Source organism: Hippocampus bargibanti, linkage group LG12, assembly GCF_051943395.1.
Source record: "Hippocampus bargibanti isolate YZ-2025 linkage group LG12, ASM5194339v1, whole genome shotgun sequence".
In the NCBI taxonomy this organism is placed as follows: Eukaryota; Metazoa; Chordata; class Actinopteri; order Syngnathiformes; family Syngnathidae; genus Hippocampus; species Hippocampus bargibanti.
In genome coordinates this window covers 9,455,001-9,475,213 of record NC_142745.1, presented here as the reverse complement: position 1 = coordinate 9,475,213, position 20,213 = coordinate 9,455,001, and the positions used below count along the sequence as shown (strand labels likewise).

The 20,213-nt window shown below is 42.5% G+C and overlaps 2 protein-coding genes and 1 long non-coding RNA gene across 5 annotated transcripts in view; 2 read left to right on the top strand and 1 right to left on the bottom strand.

Annotated features, from left to right (window-relative positions):
• The first annotated feature begins 214 nt into the window (after window positions 1-214).
• Window positions 215-12,292, top strand: eif4enif1 (eukaryotic translation initiation factor 4E nuclear import factor 1). Of its 2 annotated transcripts, none has more exons than XM_089009643.1 (19): window positions 215-693; window positions 1,862-1,999; window positions 2,087-2,160; window positions 3,123-3,250; window positions 3,599-3,876; window positions 4,284-4,482; window positions 4,566-4,720; window positions 5,270-5,408; window positions 5,509-5,685; window positions 6,032-6,285; window positions 6,781-6,855; window positions 7,019-7,205; window positions 7,868-7,956; window positions 8,121-8,257; window positions 8,423-8,504; window positions 8,577-8,700; window positions 8,775-9,089; window positions 9,213-9,386; window positions 11,361-12,292. In XM_089009643.1, the coding sequence occupies exons 2-19, from the start codon at window positions 1,898-1,900 to the stop codon at window positions 11,543-11,545; spliced, it is 2,874 nt and encodes a 957-aa protein (XP_088865769.1). In that variant the 5' UTR covers window positions 215-693; window positions 1,862-1,897; the 3' UTR covers window positions 11,546-12,292. The 2 variants fall into 2 exon arrangements, with proteins under 2 accessions (XP_088865769.1, XP_088865768.1); XM_089009642.1 differs by having other exon boundaries at window positions 219-693; window positions 6,017-6,285.
• LOC148890378 (uncharacterized) lies at window positions 12,029-13,163 on the bottom strand. Its single transcript, XR_016116584.1, has 2 exons — window positions 12,994-13,163; window positions 12,029-12,238 (listed from the first exon to the last, which is right to left on the bottom strand). It is a non-coding gene; the product is annotated as an uncharacterized LOC148890378 (long non-coding RNA).
• Window positions 13,164-13,314: 151 nt separating this feature from the next.
• patz1 (POZ/BTB and AT hook containing zinc finger 1) overlaps window positions 13,315-20,213 on the top strand; it is a 15,494-nt gene continuing 8,595 nt past the window's right edge. The window contains exons 1-3 of one of the 2 annotated variants that reach the window (XM_089009644.1): window positions 13,315-14,864; window positions 15,861-15,924; window positions 16,014-16,185. In XM_089009644.1, coding sequence (XP_088865770.1) covers window positions 13,690-14,864; window positions 15,861-15,924; window positions 16,014-16,185 — 1,411 coding nt within the window. In that variant the 5' untranslated portion in view covers window positions 13,315-13,689. The remainder of the gene's footprint in view (window positions 14,865-15,860; window positions 15,925-16,013; window positions 16,186-20,213) is intronic. The other variant, XM_089009646.1, reaches the window with a different exon arrangement.

Below are 20,213 nucleotides of genomic sequence, written 5' to 3'. Positions count from 1 at the left end.
GCACGTTTGTTTTTCCGTGTCACGTGATTACAAATGATTGGCCCGGGGTTGGCTTAATTTTTTACACTGTCACCGGCGAGTTGTAGATTTTGACTGTCTTGTGCAATGCCGAAAGGCCGAGCAGGGACAACTGTCAGCGAAGTCGCTAAAATCGAGCACACCCTAAAAGCTATGGCAGGTTGGCCAAATATTATGCCTTGTCACGAATCAAAGGTTTATGTATATTGTGGCAACAGCTACACAAAATAGTTATATTTTTTCTGCATATCCCTTACATATTTATTATGAGTGAATGGCTGTTGTTGATTTTCTCAATGATAGATAAGAAATGTACCAAAATATTTCAAATTCTACAAAGGCGCGAGGGGCACCGTGTCTGCTTTCTGAGGACCTTCTTAAAGCGGCGATCGGGGGAAATTTGCTGTTACGACTCAGGAAAGAGAGAACGTGTAGACAAGAATTTCGAATTATTGTTTGAGAATATTCCAACTGTGTAGTTATTTCAAGTGACCCTAGTATAGTCCGTTTTCTTAAATCACTGCAACAAGTCGGCCGGTATCAAATTTGGTGGGTGGGCATTACCCCATTCCCCAGCTAGTTAGCTGGCTAGCTAGCTGAAGCTGCTAGAATAGCTAGCTAGCTGATATACGTGAACTCCAGGTCAAGCTCTTTCACGTCCAGACTTCAGACAGGGTAAGTAATTTCTTTGTCAATGTGGTACGTGTTCGGACAGCTGTGAATTGTGTTCTTGGCACGTGCTTTTGCGTTAAATTGCAGACAAGAGTGTCAGACTTGAAATAAACATTCACGGACTCCGAGTGTGCTGTTAGTTTTGAATTTTATAAACTATGCTTTCTACAAAATCAGACTATGGTGCAGTATCTACCAGTTTGCCAAATTGCAAATGAATCGCTGATGAGTCTCCCGGCTGCGATCAATTAACTCGTCAATTGGATGGCATCGTAGATTTCGTTGCCTCCAACCACTCAACAGACTAGTTTTTCATTCACATATATATTTGTCGGTCGTACAAGTCTTTTCTTTTTCTTTTTTATTTATTTTTTATACATTTAACCACTTCTGCGTCAAGATTGTTTCACCTGTTGGTAATTGACAAGCGACCACCAGATTCGCAGCTTTAAGGCAAGTTTACGAGCACCATGCATTAAAATAAAGTGAAACGACAAAATGAGTACATTATTGTATTCAGATTAAATTACATATAAAGCGAGGAAAGTGTTTATTGATGACAAAGTAGTAGTGCAAAAGACTTCTTCACTCAAATATACAAGTACTTGTAATAACAACACTTTTCAGAAGGATCGACCCAGAATGCTGTAATGCTGTATTATTGCAGGAACATTCAATCAGAATGCACCTGATGTATTAGTTGCATAATGAAGTGAATGTATTGACTAGATGTTGACTTCAGTGACTTCTTAAAATCTATTCTTTGGGGATTTTAGAAATGGCCTGGTGTGGTCTGGTTTCCTGGCACATAAGAACTTGAGCGGCAGCATTCTGGAGTAGACATAGCTGTTGCGTTATGTTTGTTTCCTCATATCTGTACGAACAACCTTAATATCAAAACTAGGTTTTCTCTGATTTGTTTATTCTATAAGTCCTTTGTTGTTGGAGGTGTTTGATGGGTGGTAATGGAGCTTTTAGGTGATTTTTAAAATGTCAGAGTCACTGGCATGAAGATGTCTCTGTTTATATTGATCATAGTACCTAGCAGTACTGATTCTGATAGGTCCGCCACAACTGGGCTCATGGTGGCCCCCTTTTTTCATCATGGTACTTCGGTGCAGCCACTGATATTTTTATTTCAGTATATATTTTTTTATTGCCCCCATTCCAGCGGAGTCATTGGTTGGATCAAAGCTGTGTTTCCGCCATGGATGGTGATGCTTGTGTTGAAGAGAAGAATGGAGGTGATGCTGCCGTGGACCCAGTTAAGGATGAACCTGCAGCAACAACTCCACATAGATATACCAAGGTGATGGAGCAGGGCTGGGGGTAGTTTTTATTTTTGTTTGATGCATATTCAAAATCCTGGCAATATTTAATGTGTATCAATATTTAGGAGGAGCTTCTTCATATTAAAGAGCTACCAATCTCCAATGAAAGGCCAGACTGTCTGTCAGTGAAATATGACAGGTAAGAATGTATTGCCGGATGTACATGAATCGTGTTGTATTTGAGTTTTTGGTGTAGAAGGGGGACTAATAGGCAGCACTTTCTTGGAAGAGAATGGCTTTAAGAGGAAGCACAGTTAATTTACTTGGAAATGAAGACCCTGGAATTTAGGCTCAGGCCCTGGTCTGAGGAATGCATGTTTTCTCCATGTACAGTACTCAGGTTTTCTCCCCCATCCCAAAACGTCAATGTAAGCTTGACGGCAGATTCTGAAAGGTTTTGTTATGTAGATGTGCAATTTGATTGGCTGTCTCATCCACGGATTCCCATGCCGGGAGGCCATTGCACATTAGTATGTCATGCAGGAACCAAAGGGGTGCTGTAAAATGATTCAATGTCACACAATTAGACCGAAAATTTACCAATTGCAAATTCATCATCCAAATTCAAGTCAAAGTCAGCTTTGTTGTCAAATATGCTAGTATGCAAGACATGCAGCACAGATGAAATTACTGTCCTCTCGGACCCAGCGTGCAAGGAACATATAATGACTTTAACAAACATAATAAACACGAAAATGCTAATTTGCTGGGAGAGGGGAGCCGCCGCGTGTTCACGCACCGCCATCTTGGGGGGGGGGGGGGGGAACAAAAATAACAATGTGACCTCACAAAGACACAGAGACCTTCATTCTTCAGGACTTGCTGTAACCTCTTTGTAATGACATGAAGCAGTTCGAGATGAAAGAGGAGATGATCAAAGCATCCCCTTCAGCAGTGGATCAGGGACGCCATGGTGGAGAATGTGCACGTCTACTACAAGCTAAATGTTGAAAACAAACACCATCGATCTATGCTAGTGTTATAGAGTGACAAGGAAATCAATTAAATGCTTTTCCTTAAATTCCAGTCCAATAATCCTGTATCCATCTGCTGCCAGTTACCGGTATTTCGAGTACTATAATTTCAAATGTTTTAATACAGTGATGGTGTTTGGGACCCCGAGAAGTGGCACGCCTCACTGTATCCCACCTCGGGTCGTAATTCTCCAATAGAAGGCTTTAAGAAGGACAATTTGGAAGACAGAGTTCCACTGAAACGAAGAATCCCAGGTATTTATTTTTTATTTTTTTAACAGGGACATAAATTTAGGCTGATTACAGAATGGCAAATGGTGAAAGTACCATAATTAACTTTTGTGATGGGGCCATGGTTGTGGTTATGAAGAAATAACAGGATTTGATTATAGTGTTATTTTTCCGCATATTTAGCGAGTATGCTTACAGTGCACTTAAAAGTATAGCTTTATGCCCGCCATTCCCCAAATGCTTTTGAAGCCCCTTTTTTCATACTTGATTCCTCCTATTCATTCAATTTCAAGAATCCATCTTGTATATGAAATCGAAAAAAAAAACAGTTGGAATAAACTGTGTACATGCGTGTGGTCCATTTTTATTCAGATCCTCGTGAGAGGTTAAAGGAGGACGACTTGGATGTCATACTGAGCCCACAGCGTCGCAGCTTTGGAGGTGGATGCCAAGGCAATGCTGCACCCCCACTCCACTCCTCCCGGCCAATCAGTCCACTTGAAAATAAGGAGAATGAGACTCTCCGTTTAGGGGGGCCCCGAAGAATTGGAAGTGGTCGTATCATTGCTGCCCGAGGCTTTGAAAGAGAAGCCCGCCTTGAGAAGGAAAGGGAACGGGATGTCAGAGACTTCAAAGACAAAAGATTCAGGGTTGGTTCTCATTGTCATTCAGTAGGTCTGCAAAGCAGATATGTGAAAGTCTGAGGTGTACTGGTGTGTGTAACATGGAGTCAAAGATATTTTGAATACTGTTAGTTACCAAAAGAATTGTAATGATGCAAGAATTCCTACTGCAATCTTGCGTCATCACTAAACTTAATTGGTGGGAATGTGTGCATCCAAGCTTGGGATGTGTGCGTGCCACAAGTGCAAGATGCCAAAAGTAATTAATCTTAATTAGTGCACCGTAATGTTACTACTTGGTCACATAATGTATGTACATAACCATGATTGTTCCCTCTGCTGCTATCAAGTATATTTGCCCATGAGATCCTGTAATCTGATGGACCCCCCCCCCCCTTTTTTTTTTTTTGTTTTTGTTTTTTTGTCGCGCGAAGAGAGATTTTGGAGACAAACGTGTGTTTAGCGAACGGAGAAGGACTGACTCTTACGCAGAGGAGGAACCAGAGTGGTTCTCCGGAGGTCCAACGAGCCAGTCGGAAACGATTGAGCTCATTGGATTTGATGATAAGATATTGGAAGATGAGAGACGGAAGTCCAGGCGCTCAAGAAAGAAGACAGACTTTCTGAAAGAAGGCAAGTAAAGACATTTCCAAAGTGTGAATGGCCTTCTGCCGTAGGTCTTATTTGGCATTTGGTGTGTTTATGTGAACCTGTAGAATGTAACGGACAGCCGGAGGAGCAAAATGCGAATCTGCAGTCTTCAGCTGATCAAGAAGTTCCTCACCCTGATGTGCTGCCAGAGCAGTCCACTGGTGACTTTGACTTCAATGAATTTTTCAATCTAGAGAAGACCATGCCAGGATTGGCGTCGGTAAGTAATGGGATGCACGGAGGTGTTTTGATGGGGAAAAAGGTGTGGATGTCACAGATGAGGTGTCACTGTTTAGTCATGCTGGTAATACTCTTTTTCTCTCAAATCAATAGATAATGGTGCGTTCATCTCACCTCTGAATTACACTGTTTTTTTCCTTCTGGGCTCGCATGACAAATTGAATATAAAAGTAAACATCCTCAGTAGAAACTTCTTGACTGTTCTGACTTGATCTGAGGTGGTGGTTGCTTCATCACTGAATTATCTTGATTCAAAATTTATGCCCATCATGACAGCAAATAGTTCTTTTCGTGTTGAGCCAGAGTAGGCAAGTTTTGGAGGGAGTTTTAGGAGCTTGCATTGTGAGTTGCTCTTTTTGTATTGGACAATTGTCTTGGTCGTCTGTCACATTTTGTGCTGGATGAATGACGAATCAAATTATGGAAAGTGGCCTAAATGTAAGCGCCACTACTGTTCATATACTTTGACTCTGCTTGCTCGTGTTTTGGGGTTTCCAATCACTGTCACAGCCTCGATTTGTCTTCATAGATGATAGAGGATGTTTTAGGGGACGGTCCTGTGTCAGCAAGCCGCTTCAGTCAGTGGTTCTCCAGCAACTTGAGCCCTTCTGGTAGCCACTCCAGCAGTCTGAGGTCCACTCCGCACGAGGAACTAGAAAAATTAGCAGGTTAATTCTTTGGTGTTTTTTCCCCTTCCCCCAGTAAGTGCTGAGTAGTTTCAAGTTTATACTAAATCCTGCAATCTTGCCTTTGTCACCCATTGTGAAGGTCTTGAAGCCCTTGGTACATCCTCTGGCCAGGGTCCTGCTCCATTTTTCACACCCATTCAATCATTAGAGTCCAAGGAGAAGGTGGACATTCTGGAGTTGCTGCACAAGGCCAAAGTGGACTTGAAGCCTCTTCTCTCAAACCTGTCTCTAAACAAGGCTCGCCTACGGGAAAACAGTGAGTGTTGCATCATATTTCGGCCATACAGTACATTAATGTAGTTGTGGAAAAGGTTTGTTTTAACTTGATAGAATTGCAAGAATTTTATTTAAATTTTTTGTCGGAGAATGTAAGTAGGTGTTAAATTTGAATTAAATTAATTGTCTTAATTCATATTATTTCATAACTACTTATGTTGTGCTGTAACTTAAAAGCATTTTACATTTTTTTTTAGTCCTTGGTCCCAAACTCCACCTCGTCTATATTTTTGTGCAGATACAGGCTCATTTTTTTAATATACAGTAGAGAAAAATGTTAAGTGAAGTGACTGGCATTATTCCAACCATAGCTCACTCTGGAACAGTGCTGTCCTTGGAAGAGGTGGAGGGAGGAATGAAGGGCATGAAACTGGCCTCAGAACACGTACAAAAGGTACCACCTCCACGAAGAGGAAACGGGACGCCCTTCATGGCTGAGCACTTAGAGGAAGCTTTAACAGGTGGTCCCATTGCTCAGCCACGCACACATGACGCAGATATGTCAGCCTTTAACAAACTGGTCAGCAGCATGAAGGCAAGTGGAACTCTGCCAAATCATCCTAAAACCAACTTGAGCAATGTAAGTATGATGTCAATATTTGTATTAGACACCAAATGAACGGTTCACTGTTAGAGAGATGGCGAAACATTTGGAAACAATATAAGTGATGGGCATAAATTTGCTTCTTGGGATGAATTTTCATGGTGTGAACTGTCAGCACTGCTCTATTCCTTCATGCAAGTGAAGCTTGTGCTGATGTTTAAGACAATGTATGCATTTAGACATTTGAGGATTGCCTTTCCCAAAGATAAAACCAGACGCATCATAAAGAACGCTTGGTTTGATATTGTCACTGCTCTTGACATGCACCTCAGTGTGCCCCGGTGTGAAAACATTGCTAAGTAACTTGATGCCTTCCGGACATTTAGAAAGACCCTTATCTTTATTTGTCATACTCCAAAAACCTCAACCTCAGGCTTCACATAGCATGATGCTGGTGGGCATTTATGTCTTTGAGTAAGGAAGGGTTACATTGCACAATCATAAATTCAATCTCCTTGTCTGTCATTGCAGCAATCTTCAGACCAAGCTGTAGCGGCAATGAATGAAGTTTCCATGCCACCTCAGCAACCGAAAAACATATTCCAGGTATTTGAGATAACAGTGGGGTCTACTTTAACAACAAACATCACCTTATTAAAAAGTGATCTGAAGACTTAATGGTTGTAAAATGTTAAATATCCATCCCGTATTTTGGTTGTGGTCTGAGTTTTTGTGTAGTAGTTTCTAAAAATGGGTGTTTTGCCTCAAGGAGCTGTTAGGAGGACCTGCTCGTAGTCGCTCCCCAGTGCTACTCGGCAACCTTTTGGGCAACTCTGAGGTCTCTGCGCCTACCAGTGCTCTACATGGCCTTCTGCACAAGGGTCCCTCGCTACCTCTCTTTCCTCAGAGGTCACCCTCCCCCGACTACTTCAACAGTCGCTTGCAACATCCAGCAGGTAATGTCAAAAAGCTTTCGACAGCCTATTTGTTCAAGTGTCAAAATGCCTTTGACCTGAGAGCACGTGTAATTACTTGTGTTCTTCAGACTAATTTGCTCATCAGTATAAATTGTTAGTCAAAAAAATGCAAAATGTTGAAAACATTTTTAGAGAATTTTGTTTTGCAAAAACATGGATCACAAATAGTAAAGCGCAGACTGATGCAAAATCCCCCATGAGTTGCCATGGCTACCATTTCTTCCTCGCCTTCCTTTTTTTCATCTTTTGGCAAATGCTTTTTGTGTATTTGCTTATCCTGGTCGTAGCAATAAGACACCAAAAGTATTTGCCAATCGCCAAGAGAAAATCAACACAGTTGAGGAGCTGGAATTTTGGGTGCCAGTCAGAGCTCTAATTTCAATATTACACAAGTCACACCTGAGTTGACATTGCAGGACCAGCCAAGGTCTGAAAAGGTGACTTGTCTGAAAAATCTTATTTTCACCCTTTTGGTTGTCTTGAAGAGAGGGCATCATATCTTGGAAGTATTTGTTTTTCATATTCCCATACATTTTAGACTTGTAGACAACTACTGCAGTGTTCCAGATAATGTTTGGGAGGTACTTTCACAACAAAACTGTTGATTGCTACTTTTTGGGTCTTCCTCATTTAATCGCAAGGCTTTCCTGTTGGCGCTCAGCCCATGTTACCGGATCAATATGCTAACATGCACAGGTCGATCAGCCCTGCATCTGCACCCCAGCATCAGGTAGCAAACTTTTTTCCTTAGTGGAGGTATTGATTACTGTATGGTAATTACATTGTGTGCTGTTTGTTTTGTGTGTGTAGTCTCTGGTCATACAGTGTATATATATTTTGTGTTTAATTTGGTCTTTTGCAAAATGATCATGATCGTTTTACTTTTTTTTCCAGATGAGGATGCTCTCAATGCCAGTGAATCACGCAGATCTTGAAGCACTAGCATTACAACAGGATCTTGCACTACATGCCCATCACCAATTCCCATCTGGCTACAACAGACTTCCACAGGACAAATCTTTTCGGAATCGGTGAGTGAGGGTTTTGATTTAAACTACAAAGTCAATGCACTTCTGCTCTTCATCCAAATGCAATGTGTTCATATTCATAACGAAATTGTGTGTATCATTTAACCAACAAAGTGAAAGGCTCTGTAAGTTTTACTTCCTTGCTTAAATGTGGTGCGCTTGTTTTAGTCCGCAGCGTGTTAACTGCTCCCCTGGTCCAGGCTCCCAGACTGCCGGAAGAAATTCACCAGGAAGCACCGTCACCAGTATGGTAAGAATAAGATTTATCTGCCCCAAAAAATGTTTTCCCATAGACACAAAACATTTTTCCCCTTTGCAACAGTTGTCTCCATCATTCACACCGACATCGGTTATCCGTAAAATGTATGCAACAAAAGAGAAAAGCAAAGATGATCAGTCAAGTCGATTCGAGACCAAAGACGAGGCAACAACGCACTCTCAAGATGGTACACAAACTTCATTTGCCTTTTGTCTGAATTGGAGACGGCGAAATTGAAATTGATTGATCTTGTGATTTCAGAGAACAATACCCTCAGTTTACACCTGGAAGCAATTGAAGGCAATGGTGACCAGTCTGGCAGGGTAAAATCCTTCTCTCAGAACTTGCCGAGCAAAGACCAAGAGCGACTAAAGCCACTTTCTACCGGACATCACACACCGACCACGGCGCCACCAGGACCGTCCTCAACATTCCCACGTTCCATCTACCCAGTACCGCTGCTATCCCATGTACCAATCTCGCGCCCGCCTCCACAGCTCCACCCCAGCGTGGTCCAACGAATGCTGGCACAGGGAATCCAACCCCAGCAGCTCGCCCCAGCACTGGTCCAAGCAGGTAATGGTTTGCCCAGGCCATTCTTTTTTTTCACCTTGACACGCCATATTAGCTCTCCTTTGAAAACTAGCAGATAGTGTGCCTCATTATTTGAAGATGTCTGAGTAACCTTGTCATTAACAGGAATATATCCGCCACATGTTGAACTTGGGCAACTTCAAGGCTTGCCTCCTACAATACTGGGCCAAACCCTGTACCCTCTCAGTGCAGCGGGAGCTCATCCGCTGCTACCTTCCAGAGCAAACAATCACGTGCAGCTGGCAGTCATGCAGCAGCAACTTCAGCAGCAAAGACAAAGTGAGTAAAATCAAATATTGTGATACATTACGGCCATTTTAAGAGGGACTCATTCACAAGTAGAAGCTAGTCATCCATGTTTAGAGAATAAATGACGCACTGGCCGGAATGTTGTACAGTACGGTATTCAAACATGCGGCGACCGATTTTAATAATTGAATACTAAATGGCTGACTGGAAAGCTTAGTGGAGAATTAAGCCACTGTATTTGTGCTGAAAATGCAACTGACAAATCAAATTGTTTTCACTAACCAAGTCAACTCAGGAAGAGCTGATGAGCACCATTTTGAAACTGGGTTCATCCCTTCCTTATGAACATCTTTTAAAAATGAAGATAGTAAAGAGCAATGCATTAGGGAGACTAAACACATTCTCAAAAAAAGACTTCATCAACATTGCAGGGATCATACTAGTGGGCCTCAATCTGCAGTACAGATGCACCTAAAAGCTAACAACCACTCATTTGACGACAGTGAGGTTAAAATCTTAGCGAAAGAAAATAGATGGTTTGAAAGGGGAGTAAAAGAAGCTATTTTTATAAAACAGCAAAACCCTTCACTAAATCGGCATGGTGGTGTGAGGTTTAATTTGGATCATGCTTACAACACACTCTATGATTGTTACCACATAGGCTTAGTCATGCTGATGATGTGATACTAGAGTGAATGGGGCAATCAGGCCAGTCATAGACCATAATCAGTCAGGACAATAGAAGTAATCAGTGTAGCCTCAGGGAATAGTTCTCTGCTCCCCCCAACCTGAGAGCAGGGACCTATCAGAGCAAAGGTCTGGCACCGCCACCTCTGGACAATAGGTGTGCGTGCGTGTGTGTGTGTGTATATGTATATATATATATATATATATATATATATATATATATATATATATATATATATATATATATATATATATATATATATATATATATATATATATATATATATATATATATATATATATATATATATATATATATATATGTGTATATATATGTATATATATATATATATATATATATATATATATATATATATATATATATAGCCAGAGCTACCAGAAAATGTTTAGCTTTCTGACGAAGCCTCTTGGATGAGAAGCGAAACGTCCGACACCTTCAAAGAAGGACAGGCGACGGCTGAAGAAACCTCATCGATGAGCATCTTTTAAGTCAAATCATTCAATGTTCTATACCTTTTCTCTTTAGGGAGGCTAGAGTCTATTGCAGCGGACTTTTGGCGAAAGGTGGATAATTCATCAATTACAGGGCACACATGAAGACATGCATATACTCAGATTCACATGTTCCTTTAAGTGGGAACCAAACCAACACTGCTTGCACTGACATAATAGATACTTCGGATTTCAAAACAATACGTTCATGCCCACACGTTGGTGTTCGCTCACTACATAGTGTAATTTGCATCCTTGTGCATGAGGCTACATGATCTGGACTTGTTTGTTTTTGCTTACTGCATAAAGGAAGCACAGGCTTGTCTAGTGTGCACAATTTATGGTAATGGGTTGCATGGTGTGTGCGTGCGCGTATGCTTGCACAATGTGAAACGAGAACACACAGACTGATGTGGATAATTATGGTTCCATTTGTCATTTTGAAATCAGAAGGCTCTCTCATGTACAGAATGTCAGGAGCTGAGAATTGATTTTTGCCTTCTCGGTATTCTGGGAATTGGTGAGGGCTGGCAAATCTGCCACTTTGAAGTCTGGCAATGCGGTTATTATAGTACATTAGTTTTCCTGACGTATGAACACTCACTAAATACAATACAATAAGGTACATATTGATTTATATAGCGCTTTCACAACAGTTGAACCTGTAACAAAGCCCTTAACATGGATAGCTATCGTATACAGGAAATAAAGCAGAAATGCCAGTGAATCGCTGTTTTCTTTTATTGATTATCAAACTTGTTTTTAGAATTTGAGCATTCATTTGAAGTTCTTCTTCTCTTGCAGTAAATCAGAGCATAACTGGGCCACGGTCTCAGAGCCAAGGACCCCATCGGACGAATGGCCCCCAACGACACACAAGTCCCCCTCCAGGCCTGGCCAAGTGGTTTGGATCTGATGTGCTGGAACAGCAACTGCCCTCCATGCCGGCCAAGGTTATAAGTGTAGATGAGTTGGAGTTCCGGCCGTGAGGAACTTTATTCGAAGCTGGACTGTGAAATATATTTCCCCTTCTCTCACTGATCAATGCATTTAAATGTGAACTTTATTTGAAACCACAGCACACACCTGGACAGTTTTCTTGACTTTAACCTTGGATTCAAAGCGCTTAAAGAAAAGTAAGCCAGGCAATGGAGAAGTTACTGCAGCTATGTTTTTCTTTGTCCCCCCCCCCCCCCCATGCTCTCACGCCCCTCTCATTTTTGTCCCTCTTTTTGTATTGGACGAGCAGTAAATTTTGGAGTAAGTTATGTATATTCACGATTGTACAGATGATGGGAACTTATCTTAGTCCCCATGTATATAGCAATGGTTTCTTTTTCTAGGTATAGGGGAAGTGAAACTATGATGTTTAAATGCTGTTAGACTGTCACTAAGAGCTCGTAGCACTCCTTGAAGACTGGTTTTCCTCGTGAACTGCACTGAGAGTTACTGCAAGCGCCGGATGGGTAGGATTGTCATCGACTCTTCCCTTGCTAGTGGCTCAGTTGGATAGTTGTGGCGAGCAGGATCATTTCAAGACTACTCCAAGGGACTGCTGGTTGTGCCTTCTGTGCATTTGTTTTGTTTTCCTTTTTTGAAACTGTATCCTCGACTGTCCAAACTGCCACAAGAGGAGGTAGTCTTGACATTTCTGGAAGTGTCTGGATTCAGGTTTTTTTGTGCTATTAAGTGAAAAGCACAGATGGAACGAATAAAAATTGTGACAAACTATGGAATACTTTAGTCTTTTTGTGTGGTTTATTTTTTGGCCCACGAATTTTAATTTGTGGTCTGACATTATCAAAATCATGCTGCATGGTCATTCCTTCAAATGGTCCAAATCCTGCTAGATATGTTTAAGTGAAGTGTCACAAATTTTGTAAATGCAATTGGCTTGTATGGGAAATCCTTGAATGCAGATACAGTAAAGTCTCGTTATATCGATATTCAAGGGAGTCTGAAAAAATATCGATATAACCGGGACTATCGATATATCCGACCCTGTTTACATGTAATTTTCTCCGTGCGTGCATAGAAATAGTATCGATATAACCGGGACTATCGGTATATCCGATATCGATATAACGAGACTTTACTGTAATTGTATTGCCAGGAAATTAAACCATTGCAACGTTACTATTCAAAGATGACCACATTTTGGACATGAAATGTTCTCATTCCCCAAAAGTCTAAGTCACTTTTTTTTAAAACGAAAAGCTTTCTAACTCTGGACATGACATGCGACATTATGACAATCATCAATGCCTAATTTTCCCATATGTTTCATAAAATATTAAGTCAAATTTGAACAGAAGCGGTATGTCGTTCCTGGTTAATTGACCAAGAAAATACTGCACTGGATTTATCTTCAACCTGAGACAATTGATTATTGTCAAACAAATACTCGTCAAATTAAGCAACTGTAGACTAGACATACCTTGTTAGCCAACACTGATTTTACTTGCCATGTCATTGGAAGCAATGGTCTTCGTTTACCTTATATGGTAGGAGGCAATTAACAGCTTCATGATTATTTAAGTGTTGTGTCACCATTGACCGCGAATTTCATTTTGATTTGCTATAATGATTATTGCTTTCAAATTGACAGGTCGCTTTAGAATCGTGACGTCAAATCGGCGTCACCTGGAACCGAGCGAGTACCGCGATGCTACTCAGGGAAACATGTCGATTGTCGAGCGGAAAAGGCTTTGAGGTCGACGCTCTGTGGGGGAGGGGTCTGTCACAAAAACAGGAAGAGGAAACCTGCGCATTAGGTATCTGTCGACCGTGATTAAAAAAAGACCCCCGATGAGCCTCTAATCCCCCTCATTTTGGCTGTTTAAGTGACTCAATACGCAACCAGGCGCGCGCGACAAAGCCATATTAAATAAACAAATGAAAGCGACCCCCCACCCATCGAAAAACTCGGGTCAAAGTGCACAGGAAGCTGGGGGGCTGCCATCTTTAGCCTGCCGCTAATGCTAGCGTCCAAACGTTACAGACGATACAACGACGGGGAGGAGCGGTCGGTCGGTTCGGGGGGCATTTAGTAGCTAGCTGTCCTCCGCAGATTCACTGTAAAATCGCAAACCCTGTCTTTTCTCCTCCGATCCCGCCGCTGGATGCATTCGGCATGGAGAAGCTAGCGGAGCCGTCTTGGACTTCTTCCTACACCTACCAGGTGAGCAAGCACAGCGCGGAGATGCTACACAACCTCAACGTTCAGAGGAAAGATGGAGGCAGGTTCTGCGACGTGATCCTGCGTGTGGGAGAGGAGAGCTTCCCCGCGCACAAGGCGGTGCTGGCAGCCTGCAGCGAGTACTTTGAGTCAGTGTTTGGCCGCCAGCCGGACGACGTCGATGCCAGGGAGCTGGAGATGCACACCATCAGCCCCAAAGTTTTCAAAGACATATTGGACTTCGCGTACACGTCGAGGATTGTAGTGCGGCTCGAGTGTTTCCCGGAGTTGATGACAGCTGCCAAGTTTCTGTTGATGCGCTCGATCATCGAGATCTGTCAAGAGGTCATCAAACAATCAAACGTGCAAATCCTGGTCCCGTCATCGCGGGGAGGTAACGCCAGCCTTTTCCAGGCCGCCGGGTCGACCGAAATGGGCTTCCCTGGGGCTCAACAGCACGATTTGGTGAACGGGACGGCGTTGGTAGGCTTTGCTAATAATGGACATCAGGTGGATGGGAGCGAAGCCGCAGCAGCCGCCGCCGTGCTCCTGGAAGAAGCGGCCGAAGGATCGATGCCTATCATGCAACCCGTCCACGGGTCGCCCGAAACGACATCGTTGCATCACGACGCACTTTCGAAGAGGGGCAGGGGGCGACCCAAGAAGGCTGGCGCTTCTGAGGAGACCCTCCATTTCAATCACAACGTACAGAAAAACATCGTGCTGTTTCCTTGCGGCGCTTGCGGCAAAGCCTTTACGGAAGCCTCTCGCCTGAAGAACCACGAAGCACAACATGGAGCCCACGTCGGCGGCCGCTCGACGCCGGGTGGCCTGACTCTCATCGGCCATGAGAACGAGGCGCACTACCACGGCGGATTAATGCTGGACCACGGCCGCAAGCGTGAGAGGACCCGGCGACACGTCGGCTGTGAAATCTGCGGCAAGGTGTTCCGTGACGTGTACCATCTGAATCGACACAAGCTGTCCCACTCCGGGGAGAAGCCGTACGCGTGTCATGTGTGCGGTCTGCGCTTTAAACGCAAAGACAGGATGTCCTATCACGTGCGTTCCCACGACGGTTCAGTGGGAAAACCGTACGTGTGTCAAAGTTGCGGAAAAGGCTTTTCCAGGTGAGTTAAACTTCATCGGTTTGCTTTGCTACTAGTGTGATAACAAGCTCGTAAAGGTTTTTGGCAGGAGATGTCACTGTCATCTTGTTTTGACATCAACTTTGGTGCCCTGCGTGTAAACGATGAATGCTGCTTTCACATTTCTCATTATAATAGATAGTATATCGGTACCAACGTGTGCAGTTGCAAAAATATATACTTTCTTTCTAACACGTCAGATGGTCGAGATTTGTTTTTTAACCCATTCATTCTCACGTTACAATAACCCACATCTGGATTTGTATTGTTTTTTCTAATGATTTGTTTATATAGGAGGGGGAAAATAATAACTGTCCGGGTGTAACCACTTTTCCGCAAAGGTTTACTTTTAACCTTTAGGGCTTTGCACAATATGGATTTTATTGTGCATTATAATCTCTAGCTGTGACCTTTCAGGGAAAAAAACGACTTGATGGCGACCGCAAATCTAAATTCATGATGATCATTATTAATTATTGGGGCCTGAGTGATATGGCAATTTTTGAGTGGGAAAAAAGATTAATCTGATGATCAATTTAAAAAGGCATTTACCATTTTTTTTTTTTTTTTTGCAGACATGTATCATCACACACAGAGCGCCGTTGCACTTTGAAGGCAATGTCCCAGCAGCCTTTCCAAATTCAATTTGTGTTCATTCATTCCGTTATTCTCATTTCAATCTTTGAAAGAAGAAACAAAACTGAGATCTTGATTAGTGCTCTCGGCAAGCGAAACAAGGTCATTCGTTTGTAAAGCTCTCTGCTTCACTTCATGTTTTAGCTTCGCTGGTGATAATATTTTCACTTGTTTCCAGCTTTGTCTGTGTTAAATAACTGCAGTCCGTGTCTGTTGATCCCAAACCGCAAAGAAAGTGACACACTCGTTTATCAAAGTCAAAGTCAGCTTTATTGTCAAATATGATCAAATATTTCAGTTTTGCATTGACGAACACACACAAATAACATTTTCACCCTCCAGACCAGACCACCTGAACGGACATATCAAGCAAGTCCATACGACAGAGAGACCCCACAAGTGCCAGGTGATATGAAGAATACTTCATCCAGAATTGAATAAATTGATTGTTTCAAAACACTAAGTGTCGCCCGTTCATTTTTTTGTATGTTGCAGATTTGTAATTCCTCTTTTGCTACAAGAGATCGCCTCAGGTCACACCTCGCTTGTCATGAGGACAAAATTCCCTGCAAAGTTTGCGGCAAATTCCTCCGAGCGGCCTACATGACGGACCACCTCAAGAAACATAGCGAAGGAACACACAACTATTGCGGCATTTGTAACAAAGGTAAGTCATTCATGCCCAGTCGTACAATCCTGACGTATGTTCAGTCAGTCATGCCTGAAGAGTTGCGTTGGAGAAACCAAGCAATGACAAAGTCACGCCTCTTTGTTAATAATAATAATAATAATAATACATTTCATTTATCAAAACTCTCAAGGTCACTTTACAGTCACGGGATAAGTTTTTCTTTGGGTGAGCAGCGGAATAACTCAAATAGACAGAAAGCTAGCTAGCTAGCTAGCTAATAGATGGCCAACTAGATAGCTAACCAGCTAGATAGCTAGTAGGTTGCTGGCTTGGTAGCCAGCCAGCCAGCTAGATAGCTAACAGATAGCAAATAGATAGCTAGCTAGATAGCCAGCCAGATAGCTAGCTAGATAGCCAGCAAGTTAAATATACATAGTTGATTTTTTTTTCCGGCTAAAAACGCCATAACATGGTCGGTCATTGCTGAGCTGCTCTGGAGGGCTTCATGGACCTTCTAGAACACTCCAGTGGAAGGTTAGGCTGCATATTTTTTAAGGAATATAATCGTAAGAAATGCACAATTTGGCTGTTTAACAAGCATGGATGTAGATTCATGGAGGTTACAAACCAAATGATGATGCAAAATAAAATAGCCATTTTGGAAAAGAAGCAATATTAAAATATTTATCCCCCATATATTTTTTAAAGCCTTTCATGTAAGCAAATATCATGATACGGTGTCCACTGTAGTAACCGCTGTCCTTGAAATGCGTCTGTGTAAGCTCTCAGTCGTACAGGAGTGGTCCATCGATGAGAAGGTTTCTTCAGCCGTCATCTGTACAAAAGTGAAGGTTTCGGACGTTTCGCCTCCTATCCAAGAGGCTTCGTCAGCAAACTAAAGTCTGACTGGTCGTATCGGCCCCATTTATATATCCCTAATGTCCAAGTCAAAACATATCAGGAGAGCACTCACTAACTGTGGGTACCCTCAGTGGTCATTCAACAAATGTCAGAAAGAAAGAATAGCGAACGAAACCAATAATTCTCAAGATTCAAAAAGGAGAGGAGTAGCAGTACCGTACATTGCAGGGGTTTCGGAAAAATTACAGAGTCCTTTGGCAACATAAAATTCCTACTTATTTCAAACCGATAAACACGTTAAGGCAAAAATTAGTGCATCCAAAAGATAGGCTACCAAATGAAAAACAAAGTAATGTAGTTTATTCCATACATTGTAAGAATGAAAATTGTAAAGCGCAGTACATTGGGGAGACTCAACAAATTCTCAAAAAAAGACTTTATCAACATCGCAGGGATAATACTAGTGGGCCTCAATCGGCAGTACATTTGCACCTAAAAGCTAGCAACCACTCATTTGACGACAATGAGGTTAAAATCTTAGCGAAAGAACATAGATGGTTTGAAAGGGGCGTAAAAGAAGCGATTCTTATAAAACAACTAAATCCTTCATTAAACCGGACTGGTGGGGTGAGGTTCAATTTGGATCGTTCATACAATAGCCTGCTTAGGCAAAACAGGTTAGGCAACTTTCGCAATGCTGATGAGGGTCGTTATGCTGATGAGGTGATACCGGGGGCAGTGGGGGTAATAGGCCAGTCGTTAGTCAGGAATGTAGGAACAATCAGTGGGGCCACAGGGAGGGGTCCCCCGCCCCCCCCAACCTGAGAGTAGGGACCTATCATAGCTGTGTCCGGCGCCACCATGTCTGGACATTAGGGATATATAAATGGGGCCGATACGACCAGTCAGACTTTAGTTCGCTGACGAAGCCTCTTGGATAGGAGGCGAAACGTCCGAAACCTTCACTTTTGTACAGATGACGGCTGAAGAAACCTTCTCATCGATGTCCTTGAAATGGTTAACATCGAACCCAGTACGGGAGGATATTGCCATGTTTTGTGCTTAAGTTTTGTACGTAGCATCACATACTCTGTTAACTCATTCACTGCCATGACATGCAAGGAAGGAACCTCAGCTTGTGTGTGAGACAGAGAAGTTTTGACTTGACATTGTTGGACCTGCCTCCTCGCATATCCTGGCGGGTCTGTGGGGGGGTGGACTATCTTTCACTTTGGTGACGGTGAGAAGCTCATCGGCCTCCAGACCAAGCGTGTCTTAGGGTCTTGTTCACAAGTGATGTCAATAGACTGATCAGTGTAATGTCCGCTGAAGTGCAGACTTGGTTTCGGTCTGTCGTTGTGAAGAAGGCGCTGAATCAAAAGAAAAAGCTCTGTATTTACCGGTCGATTTCCCACCTTCAACAATGACAACAAATTATGGATTGTGAAAGATAGAAAGAGATACCGGATACAAGTGGTCAGGCTGAATTTCCGCCACTGAGATCAGGTGTGAAGCTCAGTCATCCGAGAGGGCCTCAGACTCGAGCCGCTTCTCCTTCACATAGAAAGGAGCCGAATGAGGTGGTTCGTACATCTGATCAGGATCCCCTCTGGACGCCCCCCTGAGGTGTTCCGAGCTGTCCGCAGGTTCCCGGGGGACGACTCAAGACATAATTGTCATTATTGAGTGATATAACATACTCACACCATAATGACAAGTTGTTTCTCTATAAAGTGCAGGTCACTGATTTGATGTAGCGTATTCTCCGGTGTATAAGGCGCACCCAAAAGCCTTGATTTTCTTCAAAAGTTGACCTTGCACCTTATACGCAAGTGCACCTTATATGTGAAGTAATATTGAGTCACAACAGGTCTCGCTTCGACTGTCAGCAGCCACCGACTCCATTTCCCCTGTAGAATAAGTAGTGTATAACCCCAGCCTCTACTGTAGTGCCTTATACTGTGGTGTGCTTTATATTTGGGAAACTTGTATATCTTTATATATTATATTTGGAAAACTTTCAGGTGCCCCTTATAGTCCGGTGTGCCTTATATATAGCAAAAGTTTGAAAATACACCATTCATTGGGGGTGCGCCTTATACTCCGGTGCACCCTATACACAGGAAAATACAGTACAGTAAAGTCTCGTTATATCGATATCGGATATATCGATAGTCCCGGTTATATCGATACTATTTCTATGCACGCACGAAGAAAATTACATGCAAACAGGGTCGGATATATCGATAGTCCCGGTTATATCGATATTTTTTCGGACTCCCTTGAATATCGATATAACGAGACTTTACTGTATTTGATTAAAGGACAACGACACCACTTTTTTGTTTCTTAGCTGACATCACAAAAACGTTTTATAGCATCTAAAATACCCAAAACACGTATGATATTTTTAGTCAAATGCAAAACACCAATAAAAATGACTTAAGGTGTCTTAAAACTACTTCAATTTGAAACCGGAAGTGGCCAGTTTCAGAAGGTCCCCGCCCCCTTGTTCGTGGTGCCACGCCAAGACGTCTTGCCTTGCTCGAGAATCAAAACAATGGCTTCAGATTCAGAGATGCTTTCTTGTTACTCATCCAGTTATGAATATGATTCAAATAGTTCTGAGGAGGAAAGTATACATATTTGCAATTGATTAAATAATTTATTCAGTGTCATTCTGAAATATCTGGGGGGGGGATGTTGCAGCCAAAAGAGGCAGAAGATGGCGACAAAGCTCCGTGGAAACGGGCTGATTATTTCCTTTGAATTTTTGTCAGCGAATATCAAATAGATGCTCGGTGCAAGACAAGTGTTCACCACTGCGTTATTTATGTGTTTTCCTTCTAATTTCGCCATCAACACGGATCAACACGAAGTTTTCAGACCAGACAAAATACCGCAAAATGCATTGATGTGATGAAAGGACTGCTACAATGTGTCCTTTCTCGGTCAGGGGCGTTCCTTCCGTGACGTGACGACTCGTCACCAAGTCAAAAACAAGACTAACGGAATATTCAGCGCGAGCCTTAAAACGTAAAATATAGCTATATGCGGTGGAATCTTTGTAAAATACGCTCAGTAGAAGTCATTTGAAGTTATGGACACAACTTGTCCGGAGGCGTCGGTTGTCCTTTAAGAAAAGACATTTTCATCACACTTGAAAGCCTTAACGGTATTGGCCTAACTAATTTGTACTAGTA